This window comes from Nomia melanderi, chromosome 5, assembly GCF_051020985.1.
Source record: "Nomia melanderi isolate GNS246 chromosome 5, iyNomMela1, whole genome shotgun sequence".
NCBI lineage: Eukaryota > Metazoa > Arthropoda > Insecta > Hymenoptera > Halictidae > Nomia > Nomia melanderi.
The window spans coordinates 10,730,064-10,755,352 of record NC_135003.1 but is presented as its reverse complement, the minus strand read 5'-3'; the positions used below and the strand labels follow the sequence as shown (position 1 = coordinate 10,755,352).

General features: G+C 48.4%; 1 protein-coding gene across 1 annotated transcript in view; it reads left to right on the top strand.

Moving 5' to 3' along the window:
* Nucleotides 1-25,289, top strand: part of olf413 (DBH like monooxygenase olf413) — a 206,636-nt gene that overhangs the window by 132,279 nt on the left and 49,068 nt on the right. The window contains exon 3 of the mRNA XM_031985470.2: nt 18,536-18,685. Coding sequence (XP_031841330.1) covers nt 18,536-18,685 — 150 coding nt within the window. The remainder of the gene's footprint in view (nt 1-18,535; nt 18,686-25,289) is intronic.

The window sequence follows — 25,289 nt, the reverse complement described above, 5'->3', positions numbered from 1 at the left end:
CCGGCTTAGAGGATGCAGCTTGGAAACAGACCTTGTTTCCGCGGTTTCGGCAAGTCTAGCGTGAAATCGACTTCGAGCGGATTATCCGTGAAAGAATCTGGCCGCGGATGATCACGGGCCGTCGAATGTTTTAATTTTATTCGTCGACCAGGACCCGCAACAGTCAGACACGTCAGGCGTTCCACGCGCTATCGCCTTCGGTGATCTCGCTCGTAATCCACCGAGGGCTCCGATTCCCGCCACTTTCACCTCCCCACGGTCTTTTCGGGCCTCTTCCTTTTTCCCTTTTTATGGTTCGCGCTCTTTTGACACCGGCCGTTAACGTTACCTGCGCGGCTGATGCGTGTTGACGCACGGATCACCGCTCCCTTCTATCCCTGGACACAAAGTAGAAGAAGATACTGGCCTCTCGCGTTTCCTCGACACGTTCGTTTCCCTCTTCTCTTCTCCACTGGCCGTAACATTCTTCGGCTGCACGTCTGTCTTTCCGTGAAACTCGTCCCCGCCGATCGGCGAGGTGTGGCGAGATGAACGCATGCTCGAATTAACCGGGCCGGTGCTTTCGGAGATCTTCAGTCTCGATCGGCGTAGGATCAGAATGTAAATGGGGAAAGAGGAGACTCGGGTGTACAAGCATCTACATCGTCGCCGACGGTTGTAGCTCTTCGAGGATACGACCGAGCGATACAGATTCATGGTGTCCTTCCCAATCTTCGTGTATCTGGATTTATCATCGTCGTCGGTGAAATGACCGGGGATAAGGTCTTTAAACAGTTTGCGTGCTGGATTGTCGGTTTTGGATTTTACTGCTGTGTGTTCGGGATTATCGACACTTTCTAAATAAATCGAAATATATTATACAAAAGACGTTGGAAACAATCGAATAAATGTAACTAGAACTCCCGATTACTCCATATAAAAATTATGGAAATGTTAGAATACAGTATCACATAATTATTATAAGCAAAATTTTCTGTATCTGAAGTGATTATGGACACATTCCAGGCAATCGAAGTTATTGTTTCAATCTTACATAATAGAAGACCAAGCCCAGACATCCTCGTCCAAAGGACTAGCTAACCAGAGATGAAAAACGTCCTGAATCCTCGTGACCCCAAAAATCTCCAATTCCATTGCAGGAGTCCCAACGAAAAGAAATTGGTTCGGACAAGCGACCATTACTCGCAAAATTCCTAGTTGGAACGGTTCCTCGGTCCTGTGATCGTGCTCGGCGATCGTCTTGCCCGCGCCCAGACGGCTGCATACTAAATTTCTCGGCGCGACGCTTGATACGCTGCACCGGTGTTACGCTCCAAGGAGCCGAACTCCGGACGGCGATGCAAACGCGGAGATCCTTGTCGCAACGAGCGTGCATTGGACGAAGGATATTCCATATTACACGGTGGCTAGTGTCCCCACGAACCTTCCCACGAAGAGCGCCGCGTTCCCGTCGACGCCCGCGTCGCCGTCTTCGCGGTCGTCGCCGCGACGCCGAGGTTTACTTCGAAAGGAGTCATCAGTGCGCGACTCCATTATTCTTTCCGTCCCGTGCAGCCAGTTTTTCTGGATGACGAGTCGATCCTCGCGTAAGCCCGCCTTTTCACCGAGCGGCTGCATTAATCACGAGACACCCGAGGATATTATCGTGGAAACGCGAAACGTCCGCTCGTCGTAAATTCCTCTCCCTTCCCATTCCCCCTTCTCCCTCCTTTCGCCCCTTTTCCTGATTAAGTATTAATTTATTCGATTCCTTCCAGCGACGTCAGTCACCCCTCCCAACGCCGCTTGTTTTCCAGGGATGTTTCGCGTTACGACGTCTCCGCCCGTGAATCCATTTTCCTAGAGCGCCCTATCCGTGCCACGCAATTGGATCTTCGATCGTTATCGTTCTGCGAGCAGGGGACATCCGCGTACAGTGGTTCATTCGCGCGGAACAACGCCGCTTGATCGTTCGATTTTATCGGCGGTCCTATCGTTATTGCCCGCCGCCTAATAAGATCTTTCCGCGGGATTATGATCCCGTTCGATCGATGCGTCAACGGCGAGTCCGGTGACGCTGCCTCGATTATTCCTCTAGCGCGTAGCTACGAAAGGAGAGCCTTGGGAGGCGGATTCAATAGATTCGCAGTGTTACGGTGTTCAACGAATTTCGTAGGATAAATGGTATTCGGCGCAAAACTCTGTATGAAAACTTTTGTATGTTCAAAAATAAAATATCTAAGCATAAAGTAAATGTAGAAACGTATTTATACATCAAGTAAGGCAATAGCTCACAACGTGACGATGTCGCATGAAAAACTCGATGCTCATTGGTCTCACATTTACAGTCAGTCTCTTCATTCGTAATGCTACACACCGCTATCTCTCGCGAGACAAAGGGAAATAGGAGAACACGGGGAGGATTTCATGAAAGTTGAAAAAGTTTCGCGAAAGCTCATCGCGAGAGGACGATTTTTACTGGGTGGAATTGTCGCGTTACACCGTCAACTATCAAACGTTTCACGCCGAGTCGTCGAGGTGGCGGGACTTTAAAATGCAAATCTCCGCCACTCCCGGGTAATCCCGGTCGGAAAACAAGTTACCGTAAGTAATTCTAAACAGCGATCCCGCATTAGTTCGTATATTAGTCCCCGTGACAAGTCGGGACTTAATTAGATAACAGGGGACCACGGTTAAAAGTTGTACACGCACGTACCGGCGAACTGCCATTCCGGCCGGACTCCCGGCTCGTTTAAAATTCAAACCTCGAAACCCGGGAGATAATCGCGGCTCCAATTTCGCCGGACTATCGCGTAACGAGCGGCCCACGCCATCATCCCCCACCCCGAGTCCCGGACTCGTGCCCCGTTGATAATTTCGCTATAATTGCGCGCGTCCGTAAATTATCGGTGTAAGTACCGCACCGATAGAAAATCCACGGAAACTGTTTCGCGCTCGTAAATCACGCCAGTCGTATTTAATATCCCGCGCGCCGCCAGCCGACTCGCAGCTATCATCGAGAAAGAAAAATGGTATGTTCTGTGACATTAACCTCGAGGCGGAATAATAATCACCGTCATTGCTTAAGCGCTTATGATACGATGACGAGAGAGACTCGCGGTGATGGCTTACGGCTCAGTTATTGTTAAATCGTTTTGTTGATATTGATATTGTAGATGTACGGTTAAGAGTGTAATAAATAATAGAATATAATGTATTAGAGCTAATTATTTGCAAGGTCTTAGAAACTACTCGCAACGTATCGACCACGATTCTAACAGCTGAACAATGACCTTTTCCTTCTGACCGCGTTATGCTTAAAACTTTCAAACCTATACTATATTCTACAGGGTACTGCAGTATTTCAGCATGAAAGTAAGACCCCTTCGCGTCCCCACAAATTACAGTAAAACAAATCTGACGCCACAATCGGAATTCTGTTGCGGACACATTGAAGAATAAAATTCATTCTCCGGGAGACGTCGCGCGATCGTTGCGTGTCGTTTCTATCCAAAACAGTCGGCGACCCTTGCGGTCGGCGAGAAAGACGATCGAGACCGATACGAACCCGGTATTGAATCCGCGGCAGTCGCGCGTATGGATAGGACAGTTTTCTCCCCTATTGTCGTCCGTCACGGGACTCGACGGGCGCGATATTCGGTATCGATAGCCGCGAAGATTAATATGAAAGAGTTCGCACAAAGAACACCGAGAAAGAGTCGGAGGGGGCCAACGGGTTAAAAAGTCCGGCGTTCGTCGGCTCGCGGATCGAAGAGTTTGCTCTTCTCCGGTCTAATTCATTCGTAACTTCCTTCAGCGGTGGATATAGGGGTGTGGGACGAGGGAGGGAGCCGGTCGAGAAAGAAGAAGTCGTCGGCGGGGACTCGGTGGTATGAGGCGAGAGAGCTGAAAGACGCGAAGGCGGTCTCTGCGGTAGGCAGTGAAAAATTTCTGAAGCCATTCCTCATCTGTTCTGCCGCGGAAAGACAGTGGAAAGGGTTGGCGGGGGAAGCGGTCGATCTGCGCGCGGGCCCCCAGTTTCACGGCGAAATATAACCGCCGGCATCAGATAATATTTAAATTGATGATAAACATTTATAAAAGCGTTTTGTTATACAGAAAACATATTTGGATCATTGTGCGGCCTCGGGGCGGCCGCGCGCCCGTAGGAATGAGGATTATGAATTCAGTGGGCCCGGCCCCGAAAGCCATTGTCCGCCGGGGACCCCTCTCATCTCCATAACGGGTCCCATCTTCGTCGACTTTTCGTCTTCCTTCCTCCGCTCGTCCCGTATTCTCTTCGTCCTCCTTCAATTTTTTTTCTTCCCTTGGATCTTACGGCGTCGTTCGTCCCGCTTCAACCTGAGGTTTCTGGGCACGGACCCTTTCGACAGAATCCTCCACCGGTTTCCACCTTCTCTCGCCCAGAGGTGGCCTCCGGAGTCCGCAATCTCTCCGTGCGACCGTCGTTTGCTCGCCCTTTGTGAGCCCAAACTCGACTCCGATCCCGATCCCCGATTGTTTTCTCTCCGTGCCCGACTAAATTGTCCAAATGAATGCGCGGACCGCCGCTACGTGCACGCACCGTTTCACGTGCGCTAAACGATCCTATCGCAACCGGGAGTCTGCCTTTGAGCGAGAAAAGAGAAGAGCGTCGCGGGGCCCTCTTCGATCGCAGTGGAGAGTGGGATTCAGTTCGGGGAACTATGTTCAATTTGTGACCAGGGAAACGTTATCTTTCGAATTATCGGACAATTGAAATGAATGACTTATGTTCTTTTGAATAAGTTACACGATTTGTAGGATCTTAAGTGAGGTTGTTTGATCGATGTGGGGTTGTAGTATTAACATGCGGTTGGCTAATGAATTTTTTCGTTTGTGTTGACAGGTGACATTAGAGCTGTTTTCTTTTGTTTTAATGAATAAACACGAAAACTGCTACTGCTCTAGCGGTCGACCATGCTGCGCTGCCTTGGTTCGTTTGAGATTTGTATGTATCTTGCTCATTCGAGTTCCCGTCAGCTAAAGTGGAACATCGCGAGGAAGCGAGTTACACGAAAAGCCGGCTCGGAATAAACTCGAGGCATGCGACCACGAATAACATTAAAAATAACTGTTGGGAAATTACGACTACAAACAAGAAGTTCTGAAATTTAATTTTCTTTCAGCTTCTATCTTTCCGCAGAGACTAATTAATAAGATAACACTCGCAATGTATGCAATTGTGTTCAATCGTCAATCTTATCAACTAGGTAATAATTCTGAACCTTAATTTGCTCTACGTTGTTACGAGGAATTGAAGAGAAACGTTCGAATTAGGATGCGGCGATTAGAACTCTCGTGAACACGCAGGTACATTTTTATCTTGTCTACACATGGGACACCGCATAATGAATTCTCGCATTGGGTGGTCTAGAAAATAGGCTTGGGAAGTTTCTGAAGTGTCCCATCTTGATGGAGGGAGGCTAATCCTGAAGAGTTTCCTTGGTCTCGAGTGTTGCTTCAGTTTTATGGATACCTCTTCAGTTTTGGGGAAATACGCATGTTTGCGCGTGGGTGGCCGCGCGAGGGATACGTGAGTTCGTGCATCTGGAGTGGAGGATGATGAGGACCATTTGAAAAAATACTCTGTATCCTAGGTTGAAAATACTACCCCGAGTAACCCCATGTATATCCAACTAATGAATAAACAGACCGTTGAGTCCTTTCAGTTTTTAAAGTTTAATTCACGGAAATAGAAATTGTTTGTTAGCGTTCGCTACAAATACTTGAATCTCTCCATCTGTTTATCGGAAATATGAACCATTAGATCATTTCTTCGTAACTTCACCTCGATGTTCAATTTTAATTGCAAAATGATATGAAGATTCGGCTGAAGTGCCGTTTGTACTTACATTAGGAGATACAATAAGTATCTTACAATGTTCTCAGATTTTTACAAAACTCACAACAATGAAATACCAAGTTTGACCGCGAAAGGTTCATACTGCCGAAGGGTTAAAAACTCTACATTCCCGTCCTCAATCAAATTCGCGATTCTTTTTCAAACAATCCCTACATCCGATGAGTGATCCAGGAACCTGTCAGTGTGCAAGGATCGGTCACGTCCGAGCGTGCTGATTAAGAAACGCGGAGTCATCGTGGTATCGTCAGGGTCGGGTATGATACGCGGTGCAGGAGTGATAGGACGTATTCCCTTGAATCTAGGTTACCATGAAATTTGTAGCCACGGGCTTCTTGATATTCATGAAACTTTTTGCTCTGGCCGTCTCCTCTCTTTCGTTTTTCTTGCTGTTCTCTCGACCTCCCGGTCCCACCCTTTGGCTTCGCCGGCTCCGTTCCACCCGGGGTAATTGTCTTCATCTGTAACAAGTCCGTGGCTGGGCCGCTTACGATTCCGAGGCAATACGGGGCAACGTCTTGAATAAAATATCTCTGGAAGAGCTCGCGCTCAATCCCCGCGAAAAGCGATACATCCGCGCATCATCCGGCATTCGTATTCCGTCGTCCGATAATTTCCAGTGAACACTCGAGTACCCCCTCGGTTTGACAGCTGCATGCCACTCGACTGCTCTCACCCGCGACGCGGCGTGACCGGCCGTAATCCTCGCCCCCCGTGAGAATCGCTCATAGACGAAACCTTAAAGTGGTAGTGGGCCGAACGGATTGATTTGCAAATGGAAGAAATCGACTGATGTTGCCGGGACGAGACTGTCCCGGCTTTTCATCTATGCCGATCTCAATGGCAATTTATGCGAGAGTCATCCATGAAATGTACAGAACTAAAGTGACCGGAAAAGAAACGGCTTCGCCGCGACTGGATTCGTTATCGGATTCCTCAATCGTCGCGTTGCAAGTATTTTCAAAGGGTTTAGCTGAGAAATTATTGGAATGAACGTCTTGTGAAGCTGAAGTGTGGGGAAATTACATTTTACCTTTGAAGGCATTGGCAGCTGAACGTTCCTAAATTAAAACGATGCAATGAATAATCTGATGAAAATTGACGGAAGTGAAGCTAAGTGATGTCCTGGGTTATTCATTTTGTATATTTCCAATGGAACTAGTCTCAATAGCAGGCTAGAGGAGAACCGAGTGGAACGACCTCATCGACCGGAATGCTGGGAAGTATAAGTAGATACCCCAAGACCCTAAGTGGACGTGTCTTCGACGAGTTTCGTTAATTCGTTACGCTCAGCCTTCCGACAAAAATACACAAATCATAATCGTCTTGGAACGTGTTGCTAAAAGCTATGCGTAGAATCAGAGATTCCACGTTCGGTATGCCAACAACACGAAACGCCATTCGCGGAATGCGGCACGTACTGGCGCGGGTTCCCATGTAATTCTTACGCTAATTCCAATTCAAGCGGTGTCTCGGGTTACTTTCGATCGGCGGAACGCATGAATTCACCGGGATTGTAATCCTTGCAGCGATAAATGGAACGCGAGGAATCGAAGGTCGTTGCTCGGCCTGGAACATCGATTATGTCGCACGGAGCCGCTCGCGCGCCGGCGGAATCGTGTTCCATGGAGCGATGTTTTGTCGCGACACGACCGGGGTAAATTATTAATCCGGAATCCTGGAATCGCGTGGCCGAGGTGAAAACCCACGGAGCTCCGGTGTTTCCTTGATTCACCTCAGATATTATACCTGGCGAGCTCGTTCCCTATAACAGCGCGCGGTGACGCTACACGACGGCCGCGCTGAATAGAATCGTGCGTAATGAATGTTGAATGCGGTATTTCTCTTCTTTTTATTGGCACGTATCCGATAGCCTGCGGTTTTTCCGTATTTATAATACAATACGATACGGGGCATCGTACCAAGATTATTCTAACCGTAGCATCAAAGTGCATAGAATAGGATTTAATTGAACAGAATCCTCTCTGTAACTGCTATTTCATTCCGCCGAGTAAGAAAGTTTATTCCTTTGATAATTATATTTGAATTAGATAGAACGTGAATTGCTTTATTCCGTCGTCTGCGAAGTTTCAATGAAAATTAAAGAGCGCTCGCGTCAAATATTCGCTTTGAATCGTACGTTAAGAGGCTGACGAATCCCTCGCCGTTAATCGTTGGTAATTAAATCCCAACCACCGTTACATAGCGAAGTTAATAGAACATACTTCTCCCGGTTTCTAATTTAATGAAACACTTATCGGGAAGCGGAAATTTGCATAAATATAAGCAATATCTTTATGACACGCAAACCGGGTGGACTTTCGTCGAGACCGGTCGGAACGAGGCTCGCAGTGTTCGCAGGTACTTCCCACGGTACAGTACAGAAAAACTCGATCCGCTTATCACGCCGAGCGAATTACGTGTCAAAGTTGCCACTCGTAAGTTTCCATAAGCAGGCTCGCATGGAACTCGCATGGCGAGATCGCGTTTACATGAGCGCCGGACGAGTGAACGCGAAGTACCGCGAAACTCGCGACGCCTAGCATTATCGCGACGAGTGCATCTCGGCGACCGCTATCTAGTGTCGATGATCCCGAGACGGACTTCCGTTGCTACGCTTATTATTTTTTTCATTTCCTTCCTTTATACTTGCGTGTTACGCCGCGAAGGATGCGTGCCGCCGTTCTGCTGCCACTTTCCGGTAACTTTATCAATTTTATGATTTCGAGAGAGCGAACGGGCGAGTCACACGTTTCGCATCCAGGAAACACTAGTTGAACCCGACGTCGCGCCGGTCGGATAACATCGGCGAGAATACAGTTGTTTCCCCGTTTTTGCCGCGTTCTTGTCGTTGATCCGTGGCCCGATGCTCCCGTTCGCCAGGCAAACGATCGCGCCGATAAACTCGGAAGCTCTCCCCGGCTTCCGTTTTAATTAGCGTGCTTCGCGTCCCGCCCGAACGATTGGTATCGATCACTGATACTCTAAAAAACCTGTCAAACACGATACCTGTCTGATTACTCTGTGTTGGCTGACGCGGTAGATCACCGATAATCGGTTTTGTTGAATTTATTGATAGGATTGATGCAAGTTTGATGTCGAATGAAAATATTTTAGTTATGCGAACGATGGGATAATGGTGTGAAGTAAAGGTTGTATTATTGGAGAATAGATTATTGCTGGCAGTTATGTTTCCAGTGTAAAAACACGTCTTACCCTAACAAGAAAATCAGAAATTCCTTTACGCGAAGCTCCGATTCCAAGGGAAGTGCGATTGAAACTCAGGTGAACGAGAAAAATGCCCCGTACAATGCATTAGCCGAGTTAACTAAGTAAATACGCTCGAACACGCAACGACGCTTTAAATTACAGTAATTTACGTGATGAAACGTGCATTTCTGACATACCGGCGTTCCGCGTGAGACGCCCTCGTAAAGTGCATGCACCGAAGTAATTCGGGCCGCTTTCTCGAAAACGAAATCGCGCAGGGAATATGTGTGCGTACCGGAATATGCACGAAAATATGGAAAATTCCATGTTCTCCGGATTTTCTCTTTACGTAACCGTTTCTCGTTTCCTCTCTGTAGCAGACATTGATCGATATAAATCGGTAGCAATTAAATTATGAAGATTTCATGCTAAATTGAACAGAAATTTCCGTTGTACCCTGCAATTTTCATTCGACGAAACACGAAATATGCGGAGGAACGTAAACTGATTGTCTCAAAGCCTCCAGTAAGGCACAAGCTGGAAGCTCCGCGTTAAATAAAAAAAACACAGCTGCCATCAAAGTGAAATGAACGCAAAATAACGGTACAAATGCGGGTCACGCGCAACGAACGCATAACTCTTCCACCTTCCAGAACATTATTAACGTTAAAATAATCTTACGAGCTCGGTCGCCGAACAAATCATACGTCGGGGGGTTAATAAAACTATCCGACCGTTTCTGTTTCATTCTGTACCGGGAATCCAAAGTGGCGATAAATCAATGCGGCAGCGACTGGTAACGCGAAATTTATTCCGAATCTAGAGGCGGCAGCGGGTCGTTACACAATTTTATTCTCCGGGCATTATCCGACGATTTTTCACGTTGAACCCCCTGCCAAAGAGACCCGGCCAGAATTCTTTGTCATCGCGCGGGCCCGTGGCCGGTGTCTACCTTGGACAATGATGCGAGAGAAAGGAAACGTTTCGAACTCGACGCTCGTACCGCGCACGCAATCGCTCGTGTCCAGGTTTTGTTATCGTGTAAAGCACTCGCCATTAAACTCCTGCGGCTATTTTCGGCCGAGAATCGGGAGCGCTCGGACAATCCTCTCGTACGATCCGCGGTCGCTCGACGGGAAGGGAACCGCAGATGCGTGCGGTTGTCGTTATCAATTTTATGATTTCGGCGGAGACCGGCCGGCGGACGTTTCACGCCTGAGGAGCGCCGTGGACGCGCGAACCCGACGTTTATTTATCGGGCCGATAGCATCGGGCCGCGCGGCAGAGGAACACGGCCACCGTTAATGATTACGCGGACACTCGTGGAAACGAGCACAGCGAATAAAATCCACGATCTCGTTGTACGCATTGCGACAAACGAGACGGGGTTAGCCCGCCCGCCTAGATCGCCGCGCGACGATAACTGTTTTATGACGGGCCGAAGATCGTGTGCACGTCTCTTCGGTGAGTGTACCTACGTGCCGGTGCGAGTGTGCGCTCGGGTTGGAATAGTTGATCGTGGTTGCTGGCAAAACGCTACCATGCTCCCGGAACGTAAATCTGAAATTGAAATCAGGAAACTGTTCCTTTTCCGACGAGTCGAACGATTTGCGTAACAGGTTGCTGATTTTTAAGTTTTACGAGCCGTCGAAAAGGATATCGGATTATCTTCCTTTCTTTTTTTTTAGTGACCCCACTTCGTTGTAGAATGTTCTAAGACTGGCTGTGGATTATTTTTTATCGTGAAAATCCAATAAGTTATATTGTAAAGAATTTATGCTGTTTTAACGGAGAATGTAGGACAATGATCAAATATGCGATGGTAAAGCTATAATAATGGCATTGTTGTTATGAGTGACTACAATATGTCCGTTGCACGGATAAAACACGCGCAGCATTCGTCTTCCATCTGTGGAATCCCCTTTCAATCACAGAACCGTGATGTTTTCAGGTTTATGGGATCGTGCCACGCGATTTAATACAAACCACCGAGCCGATAATCGCGTAATCTGTCCGATAAAGCGGAGTACAATTGCAATCATCTTCGATCCTCGATTTGACGCTTTCGCTATGGGAATTTCGGCTATCGATCTCGTTCTTGACGCTATTCGAGCCCATTAAGCACTATCATTAGCCGGTCGGGTAGGATGCCGCTGTCAGCGTGGGTGACGTCGCGTCGCATTATCGCGATCGACGAATCGGGCCGGAGTAATTGACATAATTGTCCGGCACGTGAAATCGATCGAGTAGACCCTCGACAGAGGGTGCGCGTGAAGAATTCTCCGCACTGCCTACAGGATCCTGTAATCTTCCCTAATGACCACTAACCTAAGAAATACTTCTCGACTATTCCCATGAAATATTGGACGGACAGGAAGGTGATCCATTATTTTTGATATTCGTCTTTAATCTGTGAATTCCTTTAAAAGTAGATTTGAATAATGTATAACTAGATGGAAAATTGTCCTAACATAAGAAGGGAATTATATTTTGAGTTAATATTTCAAAATTGATAGGAAATAATAAAGCGTTTTGTCTAAACTGAAAATAATCAATTTTCTCCGGCGCATCTAATATAAACTTGTACATTTAGCTGGTTAAATTTTCTTTTCAAAATTTCGGCTCTGTCGTCTCCGATTTTGCCGGCAACAATTAAGGTAATTGTTCTAATGAGTTTCATCCACCTGACGGATTGTACATATTTCAACCTCATTTCATCCTGCTGACACAAGTGTCATCCACCAAATCGTTTCCATTCTTGCGGATGATGCACAATACACGAGACAATGGAAGTCGTTGAAGTGTAGGATGACGACTAATTGGCACAATTTCACCGTGCTCGCAACCACACACGCTCGCTCTCGCATTAAGATATTTTAAACAACGTACGACCGTCGCGGCGGAACGCTACTTTGTCTTCGAAGGATTTATGAGATGGACTTGGTACGCGTGTGGCGTGAATGAGAACCAAATGAGACCAAACACAGCTGTCGTCGGGCCAATGACCATGTCGGGTCATTCAGCTGTCGGCAGTTACAGAGATTTTTATTGGAAAGTAGCCAGTGAAAACTAGAATGTCATGCAGTTCGGCTCTTACGTTGCATTAGAAATAAGGACATCGAACTTGGAGGATCCGTCTATGTCGTGGAGAATATGAAGATGTTTTCTCGGCGTGGAGAACAGACTTTACGAGTTCTCGCAAGAGTGTTTATCCCTAAACTCCGAAGAAGTTCAAACTTTACTGAAATCAAATTTTTATATAAATGAGAATTCACGATGTTTACTTCGCTATACGAGTTTTCAACAGATTTTTCAAGCAGTCCACTTTTCAAACCTCTCGACAAAACCGTGCGTTATCATCGCAACGTGCACGCAGCTTAGCGCTAATCTTAGCCATCCATCTGTATTTGTTCCGTGTCACTCGTAATTACGAATGAAAAGAGAAAAAAACCCCCAGATGGAATTTCCGGAAACGTTTCTCGCGTTTCTTCTCGCTCGCAGCTCGTGTTCGCGACATTCGTGAGCGTGGCAAGAACGCAACTACGATTTATTAACAATTACCGCGTCCGGCGATTGTTTCCGTCGTGCTTATCGTGCACGCGTGATCAAGCCATCCATAGGATCGCGGACGGTTTGCGCGGGGAATCATTATTATAGCTGTTGTCGCCGAGGGGTCACAGCGTCGGCAGGTAAATCGCGAATTGGGCCGTTGCGTAATTACTATAATTTTCCCGGGCCGCAGAATCTGTTGCCGTTGAATGCGGGGTAACCGTTCAATAGAACGCCAAGGACAATTACAACAACGCGGGACGTCGACGCGCGGAATGCGAGACTCCCGTGCACGCGTCGCCTGTGCGCAACGAAACGCTTAGATTTACGGAAGTGCCGATCCTCGATTACCGGCCTGATTGCGGGCTAAGCGATACGACCGCGTAACTTAATCAACGGTGGCCCCGGTAATTGCATTAACTAGGGAGAAAGAATCCACTGATTGGTTCCGACGTCTCACCATAACGAGATAGTTAAAACAGAAACTGGGAAGCTTTCTAATTCGTTCTCCAGTGCTGATCATACTCGTTCTCAGATTTTTAATAACAAAATTGAATGCTGGTGCAAGTTTGTACACGAATTTTGCCTGACGTAAAATTGCAAGAGTGACAAGTATTTCGATGAATATATGGAAAGATAATTATACTTCTGCCCGAAGAATCTGCCAAAAAGCTACCAGGAACGTCCATAGTTTGGAAACAAGATTAAGTGGGCCAAGTTTTTCTACCCTGAACTCAACCGTCCACGTTTTATCGCTGTATCGCGATACGTCTTGCGTAACATCGTTGGAACAGCTTTAACCTAGTTCGAGTAGGACCATTTCGCTCAACCGCACTCTGCTATTTTAGTCGTACGAAGGTCAGAGTAATAAGCTGTAATCACCCGTTGCGCGCTTGGGTCTCGGGCGTTCCGTGTTTCGACGCGCGGTCCCGGCGATTTTCCGTTCCCCGTTGGCTGCGTTACACGCGGAACACAGCTCCAGTTCGTGGAGGACGCGGTACGATCGATAAATAATTAAAAAGTTGCATAATACCGGAACAGCTGACTCCCCGTGTCCGAGCTTGGCCGAGTGTTTGCTATACCACGACGCCCACGCGGCAATAAATACTTATGGGGACGACAACCGATGGCAAGGAGAAGGTAGTGGTACCGTGGGACACGTATAGCCGCGGATACGGCGCCTCTATCGCGATAGCGTTTCATAACGGCGCGGACTTCCTGATTTTTTTAGCAACCCCCGGATGGCGTATGTAAACGCGCAAATAATGCCCTGCACGCGAGACCGACGATCAACTTACGAAAACTTTCTTCCCAGGTCTCGCGCGTTCGTCGGCTTGAGTCAATATCTGCTTTCCGAGTCTAACTTCCCTGTGTGCCATCTGCACCCGATGTAACGTCTCAATGGAGTCGTTAGCGTATCAAGGATTTTACGTATTTATAAGAAAACAAATATATTATAATACCAACTCCGTTTGATAACCTCAAGTTTAGCATTGACATCGTAGTTCAGTCGCTTGCATTACAAACGAAATAAATATTTTACGTCAGAATAATACTGATACGACAACGAACAATCGGTTGCACTAATATCGAATGATAATCAATAGACTCTACTACAAGTACTATCATATGATTCGAAAGCACGTGATCACTGAGAAGATCAGCGAATCGAAAGCCGAAAGGTGTATCTCATTCGGAGTAGTTAAACTGGTTTCGATGTTTTGAGCATCTTCACGTCCCGTTTTCATCGCGGTGATGCATGCGTCATGCGGACGTCATTATCCGCGATCAGCGCGCGTTGAATAGCGGCAGACATAATTCGTATAATTGCGGGACATTGGCCGCGCGCGGCATTCTTTCGTGGTATCCCGTGGTATCAACCGCGCGCGAGTACCTGGTCGCGACAATAAACAGTTGCAACGGCCGATGGGGACAGCGCGGAAGACAATTGCACGTCGCTCGCCGGGACACGAGCGCTCGCGGAAACGGAACACGCTCGTCCACCCGCGGACGATTTCCACGAGCGACAACGATGTTTCCCCCTTTCGCTGTCCCTTTCTTCGTAACGCTCGACCGCTCGCCCCTTTACCCCGTCCTCCACCACCTACACTGGGGCTAGGGGAAACCTATATATCTACGAGTTTACTGCGGTACGTGATTCGATCCGATTTCCTCTTATCGTTCGACGACCGCGTTCGCGCGCTCGATTCGAACCTGTACAGGGTGTCGCGGAGCGAGCCTGGAATACGCCTAGGAACGCGACATTTCTGCGCTTCGTCTTTTTAACGGAGTTTAATGAGGATTTTATTTTACCCCTTAAAAAGTTACCCGATGTTAATGTCACAGCATGTTCAACATTTTCATTAAGTTTCTCGTATAGATATTTCAAAGTACTATTATCGAATGAATAATATTATGTCTTGCAAAACTGATATCTATCGATTCTTCCGATCAACCCTCGCATCAATGAGGAATTAAAAATCACATTAGTGATTCTCTACAAAACGAAATACTACACAAAGAAATTTCCTTTCATATATTCCACCATCAACGCCGGGGTTGCGAAATAATGTCTTCTTAGATTGCCGAACATATAACACCTTATACCCGGTGAACGAACGCGCGCCGCGCAAGCGGCAGAAATTCCGCGCAAGCCGCCACCCCCGCCCGGATCGCGTCGCTTGTACACGAAATTGATGACGAACGCTGCACGCGCTGAAACGAGCTGAAAGTTCCCGCGAGCACGTAGACTGGCTGGCGGTCGCGCTGGAAAGGTTGGATGTAAGAGCCGTCGCGTCGTTCGTTGGACGTCCGATCGGTCGTGTGTCGGCTGCGTCGGCCTGGCTTTCGACGGGGCCGGTGAGGCGGAGGAGGCGGAGGAGGGAAAAAGTATGCTCCCCGCTTCCGACACGGCGGCGGAAATTGAAGAAGTTGCGCGAGACGGCACTGGAAATTATTTATTACTCGGCCGTCGTCTCGCGCCACGTTCCAATGGCCACGGGTTTTTAGGGGAGCTCGCGGTTTCCCGGGCTCTCTCCCGGTTACATCGTGAAATTTAGTCTCGCTCGGACGTCCAAGGCGCCCGCCCTTCCGCGTTTCGATCGTCGCTGCACGGTTTATTTGCTCGCGGCGGAATAATGGCCAAGAATAATCGGGTGGAGCGTAGACGCGAGGAAATTGAACTTTTTCGTAGGGGTCCGATCCTGCCGTTCATTTGCGGTTAATCTGAATCGGTACCACTTGTAACTTCTTATTAAATTACATTTCTTCCCCAGTCTCTTTCTTTATACATCGGATCACGCAAACGCGATTGCGGCTTCGGAACTAGGAAATTACGATGAACGTTGTTTCCTGTGATACAATAGAGACAAGCGCACAGGTGTAAAGCCTAAAGTTATGTCAATTATTATCATCATCTCTCAGGTTTTAGATGTAATTTGTACTCTAATTTATTTTCTTTCTAACGGCGTATCATCTCGACGATGTATTACCCAATAGCTCGACACATAAACGTTATTCGTGACCTCGAAACAACGGTGCATATGCATCGAGTATGCTGACGCGCGACGTTACCCCGAAGCAGCTGGAACAAAGTCGAAGTTTTCTCTGAAGGAAAACCGTGGCGTAACGTTATTCCTCTCCGGGGAGGTTTTATAATGAACGCGGATCAAAGTTGCGGTTATAAATAGTTTTTCGTATCGCGACGGGGAGAGAGGCACACGGTTATCGAGCTGGGCGGCCGCAGCAAGTTTAAACGGAACCTTTCTCCGTCCGGGCGGCGAGCACGCTTAAAGAATTTAATTTCCTCCCCGACTGGCCCGTCCGGTGTACAATTAAACCCGCGGCCATCGGGCAATAAACAGCGCCCGGCGCAATGGCGCTCGCGGCACGGTTTAAATCCGTGGCATCTTATTTTCAGCGACTCGGATTCCCCGCGTCGCTCGGGACAAAAGGACCATAATTGTTAGCTAACAGCGTGCGCGCGCGCGTCGGTCGAGGGAAGCCTTTATCGAAACGTTAAACGCGGAAGCAATATCGTCGGTGACTGCCGGGCTCAAAGCCGTCGATCGTCGCGCTTTCAAAGCGAAAGAATGGTCCTTGTTTCCTCGAGGAATTCGAATTTTCTCCCAGATTCACTGCGTTACATTTTCAAACACAGTCTCCGTGTCCATTGCAGGCGCCGGGCGACGCGTTCCGGACAAAAGAGACACGAGGCGCGGAAAAACACGACCGAGATTTCTAACGAACGGGAAAACGAGATCGTTAATAAAAATCGCCGTAAAATCGCCGACGCGAGAGCGCTAAGTAACTTTGACAATATCGTTCCCCGTCGCGGTTCCCTACACCTGCGTCCAGTGTTTCTTCTTTTCCGCGATTCCTTTTTTTCTTTTATTATTTCCCCACCGCAGAGAGTCCGTTGTTTTTGCGACTCGGTCCCTCGCGCGGCAGCAAGTTTTTATTTCAAACGCTTTATATTTTATATCCAATCAGGCCATTCTCCGCGCGCTGCCCTCTTTCGAGCCTTTCACGCGTCGGGGCTAACATAAATGGATATTCCGGTGTTCTTTCTTCTCCACGATGCACCGTGCCGCTCCCCCTCTTTGCCCCGGTGGCCCTGCCCGGCCGTACCTGCAGCCGTATTTTCGCATACGTCTGCCCTCGCGCCGCATGTATGCGACTCACAGGTGAGACGAATGGCGGAGCAGAAGAATGCCGGGACAAAAGGAGCCCAGAAGTATAACACGCGTGACTCGTCGGGGCTCACGCCGTAACCGCGTGTATGTGCCCGGAGATCTGGTCTTTCTCTCTCTCTCTTTCTCTCTCTTCGCTACTCTCCATCCCCTTCGGGTCTGTTCCTCGGTGGTAAATTAAATTCTAATAAAGCTCGCCGAAAAGCCAAGAAAAAAGCGGCTCGGTCGTTTACGGACGAACAATGGCGGCGGCGCGGAAGGCGTCGTCGGCGTCGAGCAGCCGACGCGCACCGCGGATAATTATATTGAGGCGGCGACCGGGAATCTCGCAGAAAAACTTGTTTTCGAGCCTGCGAGGATTCAAACGCCGCCTTCGGGATGGTTAACTAACCCGTCGGGTTCCTGCGACGTTGCACCCGTTGTCTGGGTTAGGTGTGTCCTTCCGAGACGGTTCAAGCCCAGAAAAAAGGCGGCGCGGTCGAATAGTTTCGCTTCGACGTTGCTCTCTTTCTCCTGGCGAATTTCGCCTCGTAGATCCGACTCTCACCTTGTTCGCGACGGTTCGGCGGATTCTCGTCCGGGGAATCCGTGTATCGTGAGATTCCGCGGTTAGGACGGCGATAAGAAATCGTTGACACGTGACAGAGACGTTTGAAATGGAATACTTTCGGTTTCTTGCGGTCCGGGCCTTGGGATTTTGTTATTTTCTTGTGGGAATCGGGCTTTCGGATGCGGCCTCGTAGGGATAATTAACATATATTTGTAGTTCAGGTGGAACTGCTTTTATTTCATTCCATTATTACTATAAATCGTTTGAAATTTTAAACCAATAGAATTTCAGGGGGAATTTTCTTTGATTTGAATGGAAATTTTAGATTTTAACAGTATTGGGATAGTATTTTTGCTATAAAACGATATTGTCGTCCAAGATACCCTTGTATTTCGAAAAATTCCAACGGAATTCTAAATACTGCTTCCTTTTTGAATATTATTTTAAATGTAAATATATTTGAAGTCAGGATCGTCGCAAAGTTAGTAACAGGTTAAACGATTCAATGTGAATCACGTACTACACATAAAAGTTTCGTATAGTCGGAAGCCCGATTCCAAGAATGTAACGTTTGCGACGCGCGATCTAGCATTATCCTAATGTTTTTGCCGGTCGATTGGCGCCGAGTTTAACGTAAAGTTATTGCATTTTCAGGACCGGCACGTGAAGGGTGCCAACAAGGACCCGGTGATGGACTCGAGCCAAGACTACACTCTCCTATTGGGTTACGAGAACAAGACGCACACCGTTCTACGTTTCTCGAGGCGGTACGATACGTGCGACCTGCGGGACCTCAAGATCACGGTAGGTGGTTTGATTTATGTGGTTCCCGCCGTGAAAGATAATTCCGCGCGAAGTGCTCGCCCGAGGATCATTTGATGGATTTACGGGAAAAATTGAACGGTCGAGCGCGCGATCCCGTGGTACACAGCCACCCCCGCAGCCCGGGAATTATTTATCACGGGCACTTTGGAAAATTGAACAGTGCACCTGCACGAGCGGTGCATTGATTAACTCTTTTACCGAAACGATTTAATTAAATCATACTCCCCGTCGTATACCTTTATAGAATTTCTAATTACACCGAGCGTTCCCCAATTAATTTCTAATTCGAATGCTCTCGCGGCTATTAAATTCGAGCCTTCCCCTCCGGAAAGTCACACAAAATCTCGGTTAAGAAGGGCAATCGGAAATGAACGTTTCGTCGAGTATCATGCGATTATTGCAACCGAAGATATTGAGTTATTATTCGTGTACGATAGTAGGATTCTACGATTAACACCCGTTAATCAACGATCGAGAGGGCTGGACTCGAATATCAGCGAAAGTGACAGGAATTCAACTGTTCACGGTTGGCTAATCGGGCCGAGTCACGGTCCAGCGGAGCGTCATGCCTCGATATGCGCGGACGGCGTCGGCGTTTACGTTTTATCGGCTCCGGACGGGGATGGACTCGTTATCGCCGGTCGTTTTCGTTCCCGGGATTCCGAACGGTCGACCCAGTTCTTTATTTCGACGGTAATTAACTCAGAAGTAGATCGCGCGATAGAGCCGTCCGCCGCGGCGGCCTGCTACTCGGCACGGGCTTAACCCGAAGTAAAAGAGATTACGCTCGTGTTGCGATTCGCCCGCCGCGGAGCCTACGATTTATGGTTGCGAGGCTAGGCACGAGCGGTCTGCGTTGCGCCCGTCGAGCTCCTAAAGGGCTGGCTCGCCTCGATAATGGGGCTATTGATATGCAGTTAAAGTGTACCGTGTCTTCGAACTGTTTTCAAGTATCCGGTGCAAACGAGCCCTAATAACGAGGGGCTCGCGAGCCGGAGATTTAATTAAGATACAGAAAATTATTATTGATTATAACTGATTCAGATTCTGCGTTGACAGATTTTTGAGAATGGTGATTTTCCGTTTGTCGAATATTTCAATTTGGAGAGGTACACCAATATTTGCATTTCATTCTCCTGCGCCAGTCCCTTTGGATTGAAATGGCAAACCGGCAAATAAATGGTGAATGAATAGTAAATAAACCTTAGGGTTTCTGTGTTCGAAGCTTGCATGTTCGTATTGATTTCATTTCAATTTATCCGTTAACGAGATAGAGATTCTTTCCGTTGATCATTTATGTGGAAATTAGAGTAACATGCCGCGAATGGAACGGGTATTTGTTTACGGATTGTTCGTTATATCGCGAGCAAACAAAGTGGAAATTATTCGCGCTGGTGTCTCTCGGTATTTAGTGCACCTGCCAGCGACGGTGTCGGAATTCGGCTAAGGAATAATTATACGGGTTAATGTTTCGCGTGTCAATATCATTCGAGGCTGTCGATATTAACGTCCCGCGACGTGTACCCAAAACGTAGCGACGACTCGCGTCGGTCCGATGATGAATATTCGCGTTCTGTGTACGTGTAAATAATCAACGCGTGCAGCGCAAATATTGCCTGGCGAAGTTGAAGAGAAACGTTGACGAGACTGTCACGTTAAATTTTCGCGGGGAGGCGAGAATATACCCAGAAAATACCCAGAATAGGATTGCTTTATCAATAAAGTCATTATACGATAACCGCGACTGGTGAACAGTTAATACTTACATCACCAAAAAATACACTGTTAATAATATTAATGATGTATCGTCGCTGAACGAGTTATTTAAAATTTTGACCTTTCAGCTACATCACAGTTTAATATTCTTACAGATTTGAAAAGAGTACTTAAAAACAGTTGCTAAACGCTATATTTCATCTCGTGTTTGTTACATACGCCACGATATTCCTATTCTCTTCTCATTCACTAGAAGACTATAAACCGTTGTAACAATAATTGTTACAAATTCCTCGTTCAGATTACACACCTTGTTCCTTCATCTCTCTGAACTATATATTCCGTACCTCCAGTCTTCTATCTTCACAATCTTCCTACCCATGTTCATCGTACACGAAATCCTTTAACAACGCTACAATCCCCTAACAAGACCAACACCGATGACGCCCAGGGTATCGCATAATTTTCAAGTTGTCGTCGACAGGGAACACGTTAATTCCTCGCGGGGTCTAGGATCATAAGAATGAAGATTTCAGAATCCCGTTGTCTCGAGGTCCGATCTGGCTCACGCGGCCGCTAACGATGTTTTAGAAAAACGGTTCGGCCCTGTCCCGCGCGATCTCGATCTCCGTAATCCGTTGCGAAGGGGCAACGGGCGCGCCCCCGTGCGTCGTCGGGTCCGTGTACGCGTCCGTCTAACAGTTGAGTCATCAAAATAGTTGGGTGCAAAAATAAAGCGAGCCACCGCTTAGCGCTGCCATCGAGATTCTATCGCGGACGACAAACGACGAAGTCGGAGCCCATTCCCCTGTTCCGTTTATCTGATCGCGTGATGTATCGGTACCCCGCATGATATTTTTACGTGTCACGTTCGGGCCCTGCCTAACCCCGCGTTATGCCCCCGCGAAAGGAACCGCTGAATCCGTAGGTGGACCCCGAGATACTTTAAATGGGCCTGCGAACACTCGGTGCGCCGCGCGCTCTCGTACAAGGTTATCGGCGATCGGGGGCCAGGAATGTATGGCGAGCCCTTGTTTTGAAAAGAAAATCGTGCTGCCTCCCGGCTCGCTGGCTCTCAACCTCGCCAGATAACTCCGCCGCGACTTGTATGTAGATTGGAAACGCTGAATGAAGTTTATCCGTGCGAGCCACCTTTTTTATGAAAATTATATTCAATAGGGACGCATCGGCTCCATTGTTCGGTGAACGCGTAAATCACACCTCTCCGACCGACATTATTTAAAAGCGACTATCTCTGCGAGAATTACGTTCCACGATCGTCCACATACTTTTATCCACAATGTTTCACCTGATCGTTGTTCAACCTTTCCGGCGAGACAGATAATCGTGATGTTACCCGTCTCCGTGACACGCGAGACACCTACGAACGAAGGAAAAAGCATTTTAAGATCGACTTCCGAATCCCCCCTGCACACAACAATTTGACAATGAAACGACATTCGGACGGTTACGCAGCGGGAAGAGAGAAAGAATTTGAAAAGCAGGCGTCGGTTCCCCGTCCAATTACACCTACGGAGTGTACGTAAACGCGGCGCGACGAGTATCGAGCGGCGCGCGTCGAATCGTCAATACCGATCCGCAGAGACAGAGATAGAGGGAGAGCTCGGCGCCATTGTTATTTCTACCGACGACCGGGTCGGATTAATCGAATGAACATCAAATTAAGCGGTATGCTCCGTCGTAACCGGCTTACGCGGAAGAGGAGGGCTTCGATCGCATATTAATATCGCGCGACCGGTCCTCCTTTGGGCTTAGTATGCAGACTGTCTCTCGTCAGCGGTACGTGAAATTAGGCTCCGCGGATGGCAACGCGTTGTCTGGGAACACACACGGTCTTCGGCCTCGTAATCCGCGAGTTCTGCTCGGCTCCCCGCGCGCCGCCATAATTAGTTCATTACGCGAAGAGGAAACGCGTGACGTTTCGGGCCTCGTCGAACCGTATATTTTTCATAATTAGACGCGGCCCGGCCGTGGGACGCGAATCACGCGACGGAGTTATGCAAACTAGTAATTATTTCGTTAGTGCGGGGAACGGGGTACCGGCGCAATCACTCGCGGGAGCCCGGCCCGGCCGGGAATTTCAAACGCGATGGTACTTCGCGGCACAAAGGCTTCCGCCCGCGCGCTCTCCCATCCGCCTCAATTATTTTGGAACATTAGTTTGGCCCACGGTAACGCTTGTATAATTGTTCCAATTTCTGGCCGGCTAATTGTCTCAGAAGTGTCAACGGGACGCGCGCTGTCCGCGGTAGCTTCGTCACGTTCGCTCTTGAAATTTTCCCGTTGAAAATCGATTCGGTAATATTCTTCCTCTGTCTTGATCGCGGTGACACTGTATTCGTATCGAAGATACTTTCCGGAGAAATTCGGTGTCTCCAATTGTCCGACATGAACTTTTAATACTAAGAAACATATTTTGTTTGTAATTGATGTCGTGAAAACATTTCAGTTTCTCGTTATATAAATTTCGAATTCCAATTTTGAAGCGGTAAACATAACCAAATATTTATATATTCCATCCGCCTTCGAAAATATCTGATCACAACGATACTTTCGTCTAAGTCGGTATGCGAAAGGGTCGCAGCAGCAACAGATCGCCCCCAGTCGACTCGGTCGCGCGAAGAAATATTCAGTCACCCGACGAAGATAGCGGTGCTCGGTCCAATTTCGCCTCGCGTGTTCCCGAGATCGCGCCACGACGAGGTAAACAGTCATCGTGTCCCTTCGCATCCGATAAATTCCCCGATGCGCGTCACCGTCCGCGGCCAGCCGCACCGGGAGCCTCGGTAGCAGTCAGTCGCCGCGTCGGCGAACCTCCTCCCGGTTAGACGTCGTCGACGATAGAAACCGCAAAAGTTCCGCGACGCGCTAGACGGAGTCCCCTTTGAGGCTGATGCGGCGACCCCGACGAGGATTTTCCGACGGAGCATTATGCAATCCGGCTCCTGGCTACGTGAATCGACGTTACCGGGAGTTTCCACTTTGCAAGATTCGCAGTCCGGTTTTTCTGTGGATCTAGCGGAGGGCTGGCTTGCGAGGGTGGGCGGGTGGAGGGCACCCTCGCAGTCACTTTTTCACGTGGAATCCTGCCGAGTGCGATGACGAAGGGAGAGGAGGGGGGTGGAAGATAGAATCGACTGGAGATAGGGAGTTGGTCGAGAGTAAGTGCGATTCGTACGTACATATTCGGGCAAGCGAATGGAAAACGGGGAAATTGAGGAGAGAAAATGCGGAAAAACAGAGAAGGATGAGGGTGTACGGAAAAGGGGAGGGATATGGAAAGGTAGAAAGATGGGGTAGAGGGATGTACGCGGCCGCTCGAGGATGTGCACGTTGAATGTTACCGGTAGGGAGATTGGTGTGCCTTGCAGAGGGGATTGGCTAGCTGACCCGGTTCTGCTTCTATTCCCTTCCTATCTGTAGCCGTATCTAGTTTACCACTTCACTCCCCGGCTGGTTGGCTCGCTGGCTCGCTGGCTGGCTGGCTGGCTGGCTGGCTGACTGACTGACTGGCTGCCCGGTCCTATAGTAGCCAACGCGAACTTCCTGAATAAGGTCCTCCCTCGGCACTAGAACTGATCGCTATTCCGAATGGTTCGGTTCGGTGTAAAAGGAAAATCGAATTTGACCGATGCCTTTGGGAGTGACGAGGAGAGGGCCGAGCGAAAGGAGGGGACGCGGTAGGGTGGGCTATGGGAGAGTCGCCAGGTGCGCTGACGATCTTATTGGGTGGATCCGTACACACGTAGCGTCGTAGCAGAGGGCGCCAGGGGGATTTCGCCGGAAGCTACTATCCGGAGCGACGGGAAATCGAATCAGCGTGGAAGGAGATTCCGCGGGCCTCCCTTCGAGTACCAGATTACATACGTTTGGAGACAATTATTGCCGAGAATTCGATTTTCTCTGTAAAACTGCCGGCCCCGGCTAAACGGGGGTGCGTTGCTCGGTCATTTAGAGACGGCTAGAACGAACGGAACGATCACCTCGCAGTTTGGATTTTTCTTCTTTTCGATGCGAACGGTTCGGTCTATTTGTCCCATTACCCTCTGCGTTCCTTTAACCCTCTACCGTTTTCCAGACAACGGTAAAAGCTTTCCTTCACAAAGACATCACAAACACAAAAGGTTAAGGTACAATTTTTAATACAACAGTCGAAATAGATTGTATTTAATCTTCCAAACGAAAGAAATCATCACTGACACTAATCGATGAAGGTTTAGTCTCCTGATTGTTTTCGGCTAGGAGACAGTAGAATCGAATCAATCGCCCAATGGGATAGGACCATTTTTTCTGGAATGTCTTTCTTTCTCCGTTGGTCGATCCCTCTGCGGGCATTACGGAGACATCAATCTAACTAAGCATGCCGCAACAGCAACCATAGTCGAAGTTGCTTTCGACGTAATCGAGATGGAGGGCGGTAAAGCGACTTCCAATTACGCGGATGCCTGTTCTCCCCCGTTTTTCGGCGGCCGCCAATCCAACCGTTGTCAACATGTTTGTTAAAGGGAGCCGGACGGTCGGGATTGAACGGAACCCTGTGCACAGCCTACCGCCAGACCACGCGCCGCGCCCCACGCCTCGATAACTAATGACAGTTCCGCGGAAGTTTCGCCCTTAAGTTTTCCAATCGGCCGAGAACTCGCGAACTGACATTTTACCTAGAAGACTTCAGTACGGCCAGACACCGGGGATACTTTTATCGACGCCGGAATCCCTGATCCTCCCCGTTCTCGGGATCTGGCCGCGATCAATCGCGCCGCGAATGCTTTCCAATCAGCGTCCCCTTCATTTTCGTCCGTGATGTCCCTTTCAAACGGCGCGATAAGGTATCAAATGCGCAGAGAAG